Here is a 15,212-nt window from a genome sequence, read left to right as displayed (position 1 = left end):
GTCCACGCATCTTGAACTTGCCAAGGTTGAGGAACACTGCCCAAGAGCACAAGTGAAATGGTTGACTGTGCAGTTATTTTTCTCTGTAGTGATTTTGATAGGACGCCCACCTCGTCCTGGTCTCATGCAGATTTAAACTTACCTGTTTGCCATACTTCAACTGCATTTCCAGCAGCAGGTACTGACAAGTCTGTGTTTACAACCATCCAGTTCTCATCCCAGGGATGGTCCATGTAAGGTGGGCAGAAAGGCTATCCAGGAAGCCCTGGGTTTAATGAAGTAATGGGGCCGGGGGAAGGATGTCCATTACACCCCAAATGGGATCCAGGGATGGATTTTGCCCTGGGCATTAGAAGTCTACTTAATGGAGGTCCAATAAATCAAAGGCTTGGTGTGTGTTTCTCTTCCCATACCTATCTACATATTTGCATAACTCTTCAGAAATTACATTGCAGCTGGTCCTGATACATGGATCAAGTCATCGTTACACTTGGTGCCAATGCATTCCTTCTTGTCTGCTGGCCTTTAGGTAATTCAATGATTCATTCGGCGGAGCAGAACCATAAAGTGGATGCGTCCATCCATTATAACATTCCGGAATTGCAGACTTCAAGCTGGGGGTCTTTGCCACAGCAGAACGGCCAGAAAGATCCCCAGCATAAGGGACTTATTCCTCCAGAACATGACAAGATCTCGGATTCAGAGGAAGAGGAGGAAGAAGAGGAGGAAGAGGAGGAGTACCCCAGACCAAAATGGCATGGAATTGAAGCAATCTTTGAGGCTTACCAAGAACACGTAGATGGTAAGCTACAGTGGTCCAGGAATTTTTATAAAGTTTTTGCTTTATGTCTGTTTTTCAGGGACACACAGGGACGATGGAGCAGGTTGTGACTCCCTTTCCAAATGGGTGTTTTCCATTAAACTGTTGCATCCTTGATACTCTTTATCCAGATCAGAAGGGAGCTTCCTGACCTGCACAGATCTTCTCTGCATAATGCATGAGCTCCCGCATGCCCATCTTTCAAACCCAGTGTGCAGGTTCCCTTACAAGGGAATGGTTTAGAGATGGGGGGAAAGCAACTAAAATGGCGAGGAGATTGGGTAATTCTTACGAAAAAATGTGTGACATTTGGAATAGGACCTGTTCTCCCATAATTTCTTATGTAGATCTGTTCTTCTGCGCACTTACCATGTGTAGCACCTGTGGCCATGATCAGGAACATTTAATCCAGCGTTTTTCAACTTTAGCGACTGAGATGTGTGGACTTCAACTCCCAGAATTCCCAAGCCAGCATGCTGGCTTGAGAGTTCTGGGCGTTGAAGTCCACACATCTCAGAGTCGCTGAGGTTGAGAAACACTGTTTTAACCTGTGGGGAGATTTCTCTTTGGGAAGTCTGTGTGCCGGCAGTGGGCTGACTTTGCATGTTACCCGTCTCTGCTGTGTCCAGGTGAAGGTCACTGGTCTTCCTACAGCCACTTTCTATTCTCATCTTTCATCACATCCACATTGCTAAAAACGGTCTCCCTTCCTTTCCTCTCTGCCCTTATTCCAGCTGCTGTAGAACAGAAAAAGTAAATGGCCTTCACTGCATCAGCTGTTGCAATACTTTCTAGTTTTATCCCCGTGCATAAATCTTGCATTTCTGATTTCTTGGAAGCTATGTCTCACCCTTGTCCTTTTCAAGAGGACATAAACTGTCTTTTAGGTGGAGTGTCAAGAGATCCGGCAAAGGCTTTTCGTAAGCTCTGACTCCTAAACATAGGGAGTGATTACACTACCTTAAATTCTAGCAACTTTAATTCCTCATGGAGTGTTTTTCCCCTCAATGGACACACTCTGGACTCTAGAAGATAGTAATTCTATCTTCTCCCCGTTGGGGGAGAGGGGTGGTAATCTAAATCTAAATCTAAATAGGACAGATTTGCAACACTCCGAAGCACTGTGATTTAAAATCAACAGTCGGGGAATCTTCTGTGATCAAGTCAACACCAGGTGTTGGTTCCTGAAACCTCTAGCTAGGTGTTCAGAAACAACCAGTTGTTCCTTCACCTTTCCATCTCTAAATTGTTTGAGTCTTGGGTAGATACGATTTCTTCCAAATGAATCTTAGGAATTGCTATTGATCTTGTAAAATTGGTGAATTGTGCAAATTTTGTTTTTATACTGTCTTGACATTTGAGAAAATGTGTGTGCGCGCATTTATTTCGCTGGGAGAAAAATGAAACTTTTTCCTCAAGGGCTGTTAAATAACTATTACTGATCTTCTTCCGCTCTTTGGAAGGAAAAAAATTAAGTGATTTGGAATAGAAAGTAACTAGGTTTTGTTTTCTTTCTGGAAGGAAAGTTTAAGGGATTTGAAATGGGAAGAACTAAATTTTAGGAGGTTGGTATTAACATTTGTACCATTAGGCATTTATTGATTTATTTACGATTATGATTACTGATTTATGGCTGTCAGGTATGGAGTCATCAGCAATTGCAGCAGCAATAGCCTAGTAAACAAAAGAATCAGTGAGAACAATAATTCTTTGTTTTCTAGGTACTGAGCATGCAGTTGGCCAAGTTACCAAAAAGGAAAAAAAAAATGGGGAGGAGGGTTAGAAGCACGCACAATCCCGCAAGTGCACATTCGGCAGACTGATGGGGGTGGGCAGGAACTTCAGTTTTGCAATCTGTTGCAAATTCCCTTTGCAACTGAATAATATTCAGAAAACTAAATTGGAAAGGAACAAGACGTTAAAAGGCCATTCTTCTCTTTTTTTTAAAGAAAAAACATCTTCGGAGTGTTCCCTTCTTGATGGAGAAAGCAGAGAAATTTCTTTCTTTTCTTTTCTTTTTTTTAAACAAATGCCAGCAGGCTACTTCTGAATGCTCTGATGTAGATTAGGACATGTTCCCTCTTGGGCGCAGTTTTGAAAGGGAGGACGGGCATGGATTTAGCTTCAGACAGCCAAGAAACGGGCTCCGTCTAAGCAGCCTAAACCAGAAATTGTAGCAGTTGACTGACAAGTTAAAATTTGATTGCAGAGCAAAACCTGGAACGGCAAGTGCTGCAGACACAGTGCAGACGCTTAGAGGCCCAGCACTACAGTCTCAGTTTGACTGCGGAACAGCTTTCACACACCATGGCGGTGAGTATGGCTTCGGCCCCTAGATCTGCGGAGAACAGCTAAACGGTAGAGACTCCCTCGATCAAGCTCAACTTGTGGTGACATACAGGCAGTCCTCGACTTATGACCAGAATGTCTGTCACTAAGCAAGGTGGCCATTAAGTGAGTCACACCTGATTTTATGTCCTTTTTGCCACAGTTGTTAAGCGAATCACAGTCATTGTTAAGTGAGCCATGCAGTCGTTAAGTGCTTCCGGCTTCTCCCATTGACTTCGCTTGTTGGAAGCTGGCTGGGAAGGTTGCTAATGGTGATCACATGACCCTAGGATGCCGCAACCCTCATAAATACATGCCAGTTGTCAAGCCCCTGAATTTTGATCACGTGACTGCACGGATGTTGTGACAGTCTTAAGTGCAGGACCAGTTGTAAATCACTTTTCCAGCACCCTCATAACTTTGAACGGTCACTAAATAAATGGTCGTAAGTGGAGGACTACCTGTGTCCATGAGCTTTCTTGGCCACAACATAGAAGTCTGTGCCTTTTTCAGGGAAGTTTTTTGATTTCCTTATTAAGGCTCCAGCCTTGGGATCTCCTAATGGTCTCCATCCATCCCTGCTGAGCTCCTTTTGAGATCAGCCCAGGTCAGCTGGGCACCATGGGTGCTGGTCCCTTTGACACAGCACGGTGGAGGCTAAAGCAAAGGAAGAAACTTTGGACTGGGAGTCTCAGGGAAGATGTCTGTGGCATCTCAGTTCAGGAGTTGTATTTTCTGTGCTGCCAGGGTTTTCTGGAATGCTAAATCCCGCTTGCCTTTGTGGAGGATAATGGGACTGTCTCAAATGCCTCTTCTCTTCCTTGCAGGAGCTAAGGAACCAGAAGCAGAAGATTGTCTCTGAAAGGGAGCGACTTCAGGCCGAACTAGATCACTTGAGAAAGTGCCTTGCGTTGCCTGCAATGCAGTGGCCCCGGAGTTATTTCAAGGGGTATCCCAGGTGACACTCCCTTGCACTAGGCCAAACATAGAATATAGAAATAATAATCTATTTTATTACCTGGAATATTTAATATTTTTCACTGGGAGGTTTGAAGCTTAAATAAATAAATAAAAGAGTAAATAAATAAAAGAATGTGCCATGCATGGAGCAAAGGATTTGGTGGGATCCAGAAATCTGAACCCACCTCTTAAAAAGTGCAACTGAACTGAACCTTTTAAAAAACTCTGCAAGTGATCTATTTAGAAGGACTCTAGTTTTCATTACATTTGAAAGGGTTATTTTCTTTCTGCATCTTCGTCTGCTTTTCTTTCTCTTTTTTTTTTTTTTTTTGAAGATCTTGGTTTTAATCCAGAGATTCCATCAATGACACTAACATTCGCCTCCTGTTGAAGGGGCCGCCAGGTTTGAATCCTGGCTCCTCCTCTGCGTTGCCATATTAGTTCAATTGCTATACTTGAGTTGTTTTATTTGTTCTGAAATACGTTGTTTCTTCGCCCAAGAGTACCCGTATGCATCCATTTTTGTTAGAATGAACTGCTGGCTATTTTGGATGACCATTTCCTGCACAGTAATAATCTAGCAGAAGAAAATGCAGCTTCCAGCCTGGACTTCCCATGCATCAGTCAGTTTTGGCTGGAAATGCACTTCACTTGACAAATAAAAGTGAATAAACAAACTGAAGGTACCTTTCTATCATGGGGAGGGGAAGATGTATAGAACATACGATGCATAGATTATGTACCCCGGTGGGTAGAATTTTCATACAAAGATTTTGCAATTAAAGAGTTGAAAAAGGTGCTTCAGCCTTAGTGTGTATATATTTTAAAAAGTTTTGTACGTTTTTATTACTTTAATTATTATTATAAAAAGCTTGCCATTTTCAATATGTTTCTGCTTTCTCTCTCTCTCTTTTTTTTGGCAAAAGAAAAAAAAATGGGCTCGCTTTAGGGTTTTTACAGCTGCTGGTCAGGACCTGAAAAAATAATGAAGTGTTTTTAAAAAAAAAATTAAAGGAAAGCTTTCAGCTGGGGCAAGTGCTGCCACCTATTGGTAGTTTGCGGTGTGTAGCGCCAGTTACTGGCACAGAAAATTCTCTTGCTAAAAACCAGGAATATCTTTTCCCTTCATTTTCTCCTGCGCCTTCCCCTCCTCCTTTTCTTAAAGCATTTGGAATACCAACTGTGATTAACTGCTATTGAGGAGACAAGATCTCCATCTGAGACAACTGAGATTCTAGTCGCAGGATTAGGACACTTAGTGGATTTCATACCTGTTCATTTTATCTGCAACACCTAAAATCACACCTGGGCGGCACCGATTTTCTGAGGTTTCTTGCTTTTTGTCCCTTTAGAAGATCTAGCCTCAATCATCAAAGAGTAATATGAAAAAAAAAAGGAAAAAAATTATGCTACGTAGCTAAAGCTAGGGTGGTTCACACACAATCACGGATGCTACTACTGGCATAACAAAAGCCCATTCTGCAAGGGGGTGTTTCTAAATGGGCCCCAGCAAACCGCATGGATCTTTTGCATTTCACTGGCGCCATAGTACCAATTACCTTTCCCCATAGGTGAAATTATCTACAGGTGCATCATTGCAATATAGTGGAGCTGTGCTAACTCTTTGGAAGAGGTCCTTTGGAATACTGGAGGGCTTGTGTGAAGCACCTCTTTGGAGCCTCTTAAAGTAGCTGTGTCTTTTTCCAAAGCAGCTGCTTTGAAAGACATTCTAAGGGTCCCCCCTTTGTGTTTCTCCCCTGCTTGTCATGATTCGAAAGAAATGCTTTCTGGGCTCTCCTGTGTCCTTTGAAGCACTTCTTTTAAAGTATTTCCACATACTTTAGTAAATACTGCAGTATTGCCTATGCTAAAACAGGCCCTGTGCTTCTAATGTTAAGAGTCCCAGCATGTTGCATGTCCAGTTCTTTATTCTTGATTCAGAATCCCCCAAAAGCTGAACAGTACAAGTACAATATGTGGCTTTTGAATAGCCATCTTAAATCTACAGCTCACGTTGTGACTGCCAACATTTCAATGCTTCTGAATAAAGAATTGGTTTAGCTTAGCATTGGGTTTCTTCTTTAAGCATGGCCTGGGTGACTTTTTAAACTGAAGGCATTCCTACAGATTTATTTAACCCAACCCAACCCAACCCAACCCAACCCAACCCAACCCAACCCAACCCAACCCAGACTTCAGCTATTCTCTCTGAATTAACCATGAAATTGACAGTACCAGAGCAGAATCTTTTCATTAGAGACAAGATGGGTAAGTTAGCATGGCATATGCTGTAAAAAAAACCTCCAGGTCCGATTTAAGCTTCCTTCACTCACGTCAAAACTGTTTCTCACTTTACTTCTTTTTTAGGTGTAGCTGCACAAGTCTTTTGCAACGTGCAAAAGCAGACTGTGTATAAAGATTGGATCATGCAATTTAATAGGGGGAGCTTGCAATCCCCTAGATGTTGCTGAACTACAATTCTTCACCACTAGCTGTAGGGTTGGGTGTGCTGGCTGTTCAGCATCACCCTGAAAATCATAGACTTGCAAGGCTCCACTTAGGCTGATGAGTCCAAGCTCTGCTTAAAGTAAATATCCAAATTAAATGACCCTCAACAGATGACTGCCTCACCTGTGTCAATCTACCAGGTGGAGGCAAGCTTACCATCTCCCTCCATAACTTTTGAGCTGTTCTTACTATCAGGAAATTTTGCCTAATACTGAGCTGCCATCTGCCTTCCTGTGTTGACCAACCAATATACTATTGAGAGCCGTCCACATTGTACATTTCAGATTTGATGGGAAAATCACCTCTCCCAGAGGCTCAGTCCCTATTCTTGCTCCCTTCCAGGTAAACCTCTCCCTCTTGATTCTCCCAACCTTTCTTTATACATTCATAAACTGCCTGGAGAGATTTAAGTTAAAAATGGCTTTCCTTTTGCCTAACAATTCTTGCAAAGTGTAATAAAAATCTCAGTATTTTGAATACTATTTATTCAGTTTATAGTCCACCTTTCTACCTAAACGACACTCAAGAGAATGCTGGAATGTTTAGTCTCTCTGCAGCAAAGATTTACCAGATTTTCTTTTTCATATTTGTTATCCTTTGATTTAATGGCTGATGTGCAATGCTGTGTTTGCTAGAGCTATTAAAATAACAAACTCCCTGGTAATGGAAAGACCATTCTTATAGGACTGTGTGACCAGTCACATGGGAAGATAATCCAATGCTTTTCATGGCTGCTTAGAAATACAAATTCAGCTGGGGCAGCTGCTTCAACTAGGTGACCAAGCCTTGCCTGGCACGCCTCCCAATTCTATGCAACTCTTAATACCAAAGTCCTCGCCATTCTCCAGAAGAAACCATGTGACAAGGAAGGAACATTAAAGAGCAAATTTAGTGGCCTGCTTTAGGAAGTTTTGTTCTTAGATGCAGCCAAGAATTCTTGACTTCTTTACAATGACTGAATGATCTACCAACAGCCAAATCTGCCCATTTCTGAACATCCATCTGTGATAACCTGAGACAATCAGCTCTGACGGAGCATGAGAAAGAAGAGCAGAAAACGTGAAACTCGTTCAAGTTATTTTATTTTTCTGCCTCTGATGATACTTGGATATTACTGTATGCTTGCCTTCAAAAGGGGGGGAAAAACTTTTTTTGTCATGGCATTCTTTAGATTTTACCAAAAAGCAAAACTTGGAAAGGTTTTTATCCCCTCGCCTCAGGGCTGCTGAAAAGTATTCGGCTACTACGAGACCACACCGCAGTACATTCAGGACTTCTGCCCAGAAGGCCTTTTTGTGATGGATTTACAAAAGCTCGCCTTGAAAGAAGGCAAAATTAGATGCAACAAATACATCTAAGGGCCACTCATATAGCATAGCAAAGACTGCCTTTTTTAAAGAAAGCTATTAAGAAAAATGGCACTCTAAATTTCTGACTCAGTAATGAAACCCACTGCCCCACTCCTAGCTTACCAAAATGGGGTTTCACTGAAAGCAAGTATTTTCACACCAGGCTTATCAGTTGCAGTAGCAATGTCTTTCAAACGACAGAGAGCACGCTTTTTCCTGCAGTTTCCCCCCCCCCCCGATAAGGGACGGGGGTGGGGTGGGGTGAACATGGACACAGGAAGAGCAAGGCTGTTGCAATCATTCTTCTAAACCTAATTGCACTATTCCCCCCCCTCCAATGAATAGAATGTGGGCTGTATTTTGCATCACATTGCTTCAGTTTTCGCAAGCCCAACATGTGCTTTTTAAGCACACGCAGGAGAGCCAATTGGCTTGATTTCCTTATATTAAAGAATGAATGTGCACTTAGTCAAGCTTGGTTGAAGTCCAATCTAGCTTCAGACACTGGTGAGCAAACTGCCAGAGCAACCACTATCTCCATGCAAAGCAGGCCAGGTATCATTTGAAATACTTTCCCAGCTATGATGCAGAATTATAAAGACAGAGGTTAAAGAGGTGCTAACATGAAAAAAAAAAAAAAACATAGCCCACTTTGGACCAATCCATCTTTGCAAATGTTTTTACTTTTCTACCACCCATAATTGTGCTAGTTAATCTTGTTCTCCTCCCTCCCACTCCTTCACAAATGTCCTGGCCCAATGCTTACATTTTGAAAAATAACCTATTTGCTCTCCCTTGGACCGAGGGCCATGCTGATTGTTTGGTGTAATGTGTAGGATTTCTTCCGCAAATAAGCACAGAGTGCGGGAGGAGGAGGAGGAGGGCAAAGGCCCAGGCCTGCTTGGGCAGTAGATGCTGTGAAACAATTTCAACTTGTTTTAAGTGTACTTGTTTTGACTTAAATGTAATGTAATATATTTGTTGAATGTAGTTATTAGGTATTTATGAATATATTGCTGTAATTTCTGACAACATCCAAAAAAAAAAGTAATAAAATGTTCCTAAATCATGGCAAAGGATTATTTTCCCAGACCCCCTCCCCCCTGTTCAACAGAAGCTGTATCAGCTCTTTGTATTAGAAATGGGTCCTTGGACAAGAGAGATCAAACCTTGTAGCAGTTGCACGTGGGACATTACTGGAGTAAGAATTAACCATGCAGCATCTCACAACCACGTCACTGAGGTAGGTCATTAATGCTGTACTCCCCCCCAAGCGAAAAGACATACATTTACATCACTAGGGTAGCCAAGGCTAAATTAGGAGAGGAGTCTCATCAGCATCCAGTCAAACTGGATTACAAACAGGCTTTAGATACTACGTGTGTGGAAAAACCTACAAGAGTGAATTGAAAGAACATTTATTAGATATAACATGTCTCTATCTGAACAAACAGATACCGGTGCCTCACAGAAGGCTAATATGGGCCCAGGCTTAAGAGCATTTAGGTCAGTTAAAGGGTGTGTGTGTGGGTGTGTGTGTGTGTTTAAATATGCACAAGATTTACCTGCAAAAAATTCAGAGTCTAATGTAAAAATGCTACTTGCCAAGTAAGGTTCATTTACTAAAATTCTAACACCAATATTGAAAAAGAGAAGTAATAAAAAGAGAAGAGGATCTGTATGAGTCGAAGGGTGGAACTTACATTGAGGCTCTCCGTTACAAACATTAAACCCTCCAGATTTTGATAAGCCCTTTCATTAAGAAGGACAAATCACTGTACTTTTAAGCAACGTTCGTTTTCTTGGGCACATTCTTCTGGATCTGAAATGTCCCAGAGGCTACCCCGCAGTAGAGGTCAAAGACTTACAACTGCAGCAATGTACTGCTTTTTGAAATATTTATTTTGCAGTTGCCTAATAAAACAGTAACTAGCAAATCTCTGTAGTGCCCCCCCCCCCGAGTGCAGTCTCCAAATATTTAAAAACTAGATGGCTAACAACATTTGTAATTATGACTAACAGTGAGAATGCTCATAGGATTAATATAGCTGGTGTATGGTTATGCAAACAGCTGCTTTAGTCAGTCTCCACAGCAAGCATCTAAAAGAAAAATGGAACCCAAGCCAAACCCTGTGGGTTTTGTGGCTTCGTTTCTTCAGAGAAGTTCTTTCTCTCTTAGCCGATACATATAAAAAGGCATCATACCTCAGTGGTCACTGTCATGGCCTCTGGGGAAAAATCCTTTACTTCTGAGATAACTGACAAATAGGTTTCAGTGAACGACACTGCGGTGAACCCAGGGTGGGCTGGAAAGACGGGTTGGCAGGCACAAATCACTTCCCAGGCGGGCCTGCTGAGTGCTATGCAGCCAGAAGCTTAAAACTCTCTCTCCTCTTTTCCACAAAGATCAGAAGCCATAGGCCATGAAGGAACGGCATCCATAGGAGATGCAACAAAGCAGTTTCCTTCTACCAACTTACAAACGATAGTAAAACAACCTAGCACAGAAGCAAGGCAGCCACGGATAATTACATCCGATGTGTCTTGGAATGGCAGGCATGCAGCGCTTGGAGCGTTGTTGGGCAAAAGCCTGTTTGCCAGGGAAAGTCAACCATCCTCCTCACCTGCCAAGGACCTTGCCAACTCCTTGGTAGCACTGGCAGACTGGATTAGGTTCCAGGCTGTGGATCATTTAGCAGATTGTTTTTTCCCACAAGCAAATGCTATGAAGAACGCTACCTCGCAATCTGTCACAGCACAGTTTTGCTCCGAAGGCAGTAATGCCAGAGAGGTGGTTGCTTAAGGGAATATTCTTTCCATGAAAAATCCCTGCTGTCAAAAGTCCTGGGACTGGACACTCTCTCCCCGCTGGAGGTTTGTTCGGAGTTTGTACATGTGATCCAAAGCTTGGGTGAGGAAAGCACCAGTGGTGTTGATCTCCATCAGAGTCAGATTATCCAGCTTATAAAAGACAAAAAAACAACACAATTTGCAGAAATGTAAGTGGCAGAGTTTAACCCTCAGAAATGCACCGTTTGCTTTTTTTAAAAGTAAACCAGTCTGTAGCTCCTATGACTGACAGCTTGGTGACAATAAGGCAGAGTCTGTCAATAACTTGAAGAGAATTTAGATTGCATTCCCTTAAAGCCTCTTAATTACTTTTTAAATTTCTCTATACATCTATTTTCTTCTTTATTCCCAGAGCTTAACAACCGATCTCAAAATGCACCCAAACGAGAATTCTGCAAACATAGTTTATTACACTCCTTCAGTTTATATGCCATTTCGGCTAGAAGAATTTGGAAGGCGGGTCAACAATTGTGACCTGCTCCCATAATGAAATGTTATAAACCAGCTTTTACCCATTCAGTTTCAGAGTGGCAGGGGATGATGTAAGTTCAGTCCCATATACCTGGAGGGAATCTGAGTGAGGAAGCTGGTGCAGGAACAAAATATATACCCACCATTCTGGTAAGTGATATTCAACCTGAAATCTTAGTTTGTTAGACTAAAGAGTTCAGAGCCACAAATGTGTAATTTGTATTATAAAACACACTCTTCTTTCATTATGGGCATAAGCAATAGGAATATGCACCCGGGTAGAATTCTACATAGCCACCATCAACACATGTCACTTCAGAAGGCTGCAGTCAATCCATAAGCATACACAACAGTTGTATGTTTGCATGCAAAACCTCACTATGTCTGCAGGATTACGGTTCCTCTACCACTGCTACCAAGTAAGGAAGATGAAGACTACTGTCCTTCTCAGCTATTCTAGAATTGACATACTAGTACCACTTCTACTACCAATTCACAGAAATGCTGCATTAGCTTATACCACAGAAATATTCTTCCAATGACTTCAGTCCATTCGTCACAGGCTTCTCTTACCCTGGCATGAGCTTCCCGCCGCCTGACAAAGCTGTCTGCAGATACACGAAGTTTCGCCATTCGAGTGTCCCACATATCCTTAACCAAAGTTCTTATCTCATCTGCCTTTGGAATATTATCTGCAGCACTAATGTAGGAAAGAAACGGATTGGTCGCATTACAAAGAGTTAATGGTCGCACACGTTGTAAAATAGTCCTGGATATTAAAAACGTTAGTTAGTTTCTAAACACAAACCAAAAAAGTCAAGCAACATATAATATATTATTATTATATAACATAATACAAACTAATAAGTGGGAATAGATTGGAAATGCTGTAGAACATTTGCAGAGTTCTTGCTGGTTTCCAATTTTAAATCCAATACAATCCTAGGTTCTTTGTGCTCTGATGGAATTGGAATTTGCTGCATCTCCAAATAATACTAATAACAATACTGTTAAGAAAAAGACACCTACTCACTAGTTCAGCAGCAACTTTGTTAATTCCATGTAAAAAGGGTTAGGCATTGGGGTGAAAGTGTCCTCTTTGCGCTCCTGATCTCGAATTTGCTCCAGCTTTTCTATAAGGCAATTGAAACATAAGAATAGTTGCCAAAGAACAAAGTGTTGCAGTTTTCCACACCCAACAGAAATACCATTAACACTAGTGGATGAACCGTTTGATAAAAAAAACTCTATCTGCTAGGAGCATGCAGGCACAAAACTGGACAATAAACAGGAGTCTGCATTTCAGCAGAAAAGCTTCTATTCATCTCTCTCGCTGTTTTAGTTTTACATGCACGATTTCAGTTTCTAAAATAAATTAGTACACTTATAAGAAAGAGCCTTTTTCCAGCAGTATTCAGCTCCAGTATGAGAAGAGTACAAGCCACCAATTTTGGCACAATCGTTGATACGGACTCAGTTCTCCTAAGAGCCTACAGGTGAAAGGGCGTTGCAACCGCCACAACTGCAAGCGAAATCTTGCCAAGGATCGGCTGACTCCAATTGCGCCACGTACTTTAAAATCCCTGCTGAGCCACAGAAACGGAAAACGCAGCGAGAGGAGAGGGAAGGCTAGTTGCCGGCTTCCTGGGCAGCCGGGGCCGCGCGGAGAGGCCGGTGCGTCAGCCCTTACCCACGTCCATCCATTCTGGAGGCACCAGCCGGCACTTCTGCCTCTGCTTCAGGTTGACAGCCAGCCAGAGGGGCACTTCCACGGGCAGCCCCGGGTTAAAGGGACCCAGCTCTCCCTGGAAGAGACGTCCACAGCGGAGACACTCAGGAAGGGGCCTCAGCCCTCAAAAGGGACCACCTGCTTGCCCGCCGTCGGCAACCGCCCCAAGGGCTGGTGCCCACCAAACATCTGGGCTGACGACCGGCTTGTCCCAGGAAATGGTCCAGGTTGGCTGGGCGGGGCTGATGAGAGCAGACCCCCCCCCAAGACATCAAGTGGAATAATCTTGGGGGACCACAAACCCCACCATCCCTTGCCAACACATATCCTGGCTGGGGATGATGGGAGAAGGAGAGGGCACCCTAATTGCATTGGACCACAAACCCCATAATCCTCTTCCAACGCCTATCCTGGTCGGGGCCGAGGAAACCCTAAACGTATGCGACTACAAACACCATAACCTCCTACCCCCAGCCATGATGGTTGGGGCTGATGGGAGTGGAAATCTACCCCCCCCCATAAAAGGCATCTAGTGGAATTGGGGGACCACAAATCCCACCATCCCTTGCCGACACATATCCTGGCCGGGGATGATGGGAGTAGCTGAGGGCACCCTAAACGTATTCAACCACAGCCCCCATAATCCCCTGCCACCAGCCATGCTTGGGCTGATGGGAGACGAAAGGCAACCCGCCCCCTCCCCGGGCAACAACGGACAACTTGTTTTTGGACTTCAGTTCCCATAACCCTCACCGGCATGGGATAAAGGAGCATGGGAGTTGTAGTCCGTCAAACCGGGAGAAAAAGCCCTTCGCTCCCGAAGGCCTCACCCCGATGAGGTAAATCCTGTCGAGGCTGAAGTTGGGGATGATGGTGACCATCTCTCGCTCTGCCAGGAATTCCACCTCGGCGGCCTCCATCGGGAAGGAAGGGAAGAGCGGCCGAAGAACGAGGGCTCCAACCAACCTCCCGCCGTCGACTGAGGGGAGAAAGCCGGTGGCCGCCACGGGCCTTCCCACCCCGGGGATTGCATCTGCTATTGGTTGGAAGGAAGAAGCCCCGCCTTTAGTCCGTGCTTCGTCCTATGAACGCCTCGGCTTTTCTCGCGCGCTTTTCCCTCTTCCTGTCACTGGTTGAAGGACAAGTCCATGACCCGCCCACTATTAATTTCTCACCCTATGAAAACCTCTGCTTTTTCCCCGCGCTCTCAACCCGCCTTCCGGAGGCAGCGGTTTCTGTCATTGAGGGAAAGCTAAAGAAATTCCCGCCCTCTTTTTCCTTTTATCCAATTACAAGACTCTCAGTCACGTCTGTATCTAATTCCTCGAGGCAACACGACCTGCCATTGGAAGGAGAGGAAAAACAAGGTCCGCCCACCCACCAGCCATTCATAAACCTCATTCGCGCGACGCCTCACCGAGAGAACCTCTTTTGTTCCCGCCTTCTCCCTTTAACTGACGGCGGTCGCACTGTTTTCTGATTGGCTCTTCTTCCAGGCACTATTTTTCTGATTGGTTACTGTCCCGAGTATTAGAATTTTATTAGAAAGCCAAAGGAGGTCTGGGCGGGGCCAGGCTTTCCCGCGAAAAATGCGCATCAATTTTGGACAGGACGTTGAAAAAAAGTTGACGCTTCCTATTTTTGCAGTAAAAAAGAGGGTAACGCAAATAAAGCAAAAATATTAGTTCCTGCGAAACCAAAATGAATGTTTCATAAGAAACACATCTCTAACCGGGGAATGTATTTATTTTGTCAATTAAAAAGGGGTTAGATATAAATCCGTGTTTTTCAAATTTGACAACTTTAAGATGGGTGGACTTGAACTCCCAGAATTCCCCAGCCAGCATGGGGAATTCTGGGATTTGAAGTCCACATATTTTCAAGGTGCCAAGTTTGAAAAACACGGATATAAATCAAAGGCAAAATATTCACTGGACATAACAAGGTACGAACAAATTCAGAAGGAAAATGGAAAAAAGGGGAGAAAATACTTTGATTTGAAGAACGCCTTAGAGCAGGGTTGTGACAAAGTAAGTCTCTGTGAGACACAAGTAAGTGGTGGAGACTCCTTAAAACTTACTTTAAGTGGTAGCTATATTAACAAAATGCCTGTAAATGTGTAAACATCCATTTTGGAAAAAGTGGAGTGTTAGTGGCTATCATAGTAGGACCCTGGATTCTTACTGGACCCCAAAGG

The 15,212-nt window shown here is 43.4% G+C and overlaps 2 protein-coding genes across 5 annotated transcripts in view; one reads left to right on the top strand and one right to left on the bottom strand.

Moving 5' to 3' along the window:
* The window catches only part of GSE1 (Gse1 coiled-coil protein), a 198,895-nt gene extending 193,902 nt beyond the window's left edge, over window positions 1-4,993 (top strand). For all 4 annotated transcript variants that reach the window (XM_063312910.1, XM_063312908.1, XM_063312911.1 and 1 more), the window contains exons 14-16: window positions 530-802; window positions 3,030-3,133; window positions 3,976-4,993. In XM_063312910.1, the coding sequence (XP_063168980.1) occupies window positions 530-802; window positions 3,030-3,133; window positions 3,976-4,110 (512 nt within the window). In that variant the 3' untranslated portion in view covers window positions 4,111-4,993. The remainder of the gene's footprint in view (window positions 1-529; window positions 803-3,029; window positions 3,134-3,975) is intronic.
* Window positions 4,994-10,137: 5,144 nt separating this feature from the next.
* GINS2 (GINS complex subunit 2) lies at window positions 10,138-14,009 on the bottom strand. The gene is made up of 5 exons (XM_063312940.1): window positions 13,846-14,009; window positions 12,977-13,091; window positions 12,320-12,419; window positions 11,860-11,986; window positions 10,138-10,926 (listed from the first exon to the last, which is right to left on the bottom strand). Exons 1-5 carry the CDS (start codon window positions 13,933-13,935, stop codon window positions 10,801-10,803), a joined length of 558 nt encoding a protein of 185 aa, XP_063169010.1. The 5' UTR covers window positions 13,936-14,009; the 3' UTR covers window positions 10,138-10,800.
* Window positions 14,010-15,212: the final 1,203 nt, after the last annotated feature.

This window comes from Candoia aspera, chromosome 11 (genome assembly GCF_035149785.1).
Source record: "Candoia aspera isolate rCanAsp1 chromosome 11, rCanAsp1.hap2, whole genome shotgun sequence".
NCBI classification, from domain to species: Eukaryota; Metazoa; Chordata; class Lepidosauria; order Squamata; family Boidae; genus Candoia; species Candoia aspera.
This window is presented reverse-complemented; position numbering and strand designations above follow the sequence as displayed.

Bases quoted from the DNA above. Each gene is read 5' to 3' on its own strand.
- GINS2 (XM_063312940.1), bottom strand. From the start codon at position 13,935: ATGGAGGCCGCCGAGGTGGAATTCCTGGCAGAGCGAGAGATGGTCACC. The intron at 13,092-13,845 runs GTGAGGCCTTCG...CGTCTCTTCCAG, and splicing joins ACAGGATTTACCTCATCGGG to GGAGAGCTGGGTCCCTTTAA. The intron at 12,420-12,976 runs GTAAGGGCTGAC...ATTGCCTTATAG, and splicing joins TCCAGAATGGATGGACGTGG to AAAAGCTGGAGCAAATTCGA.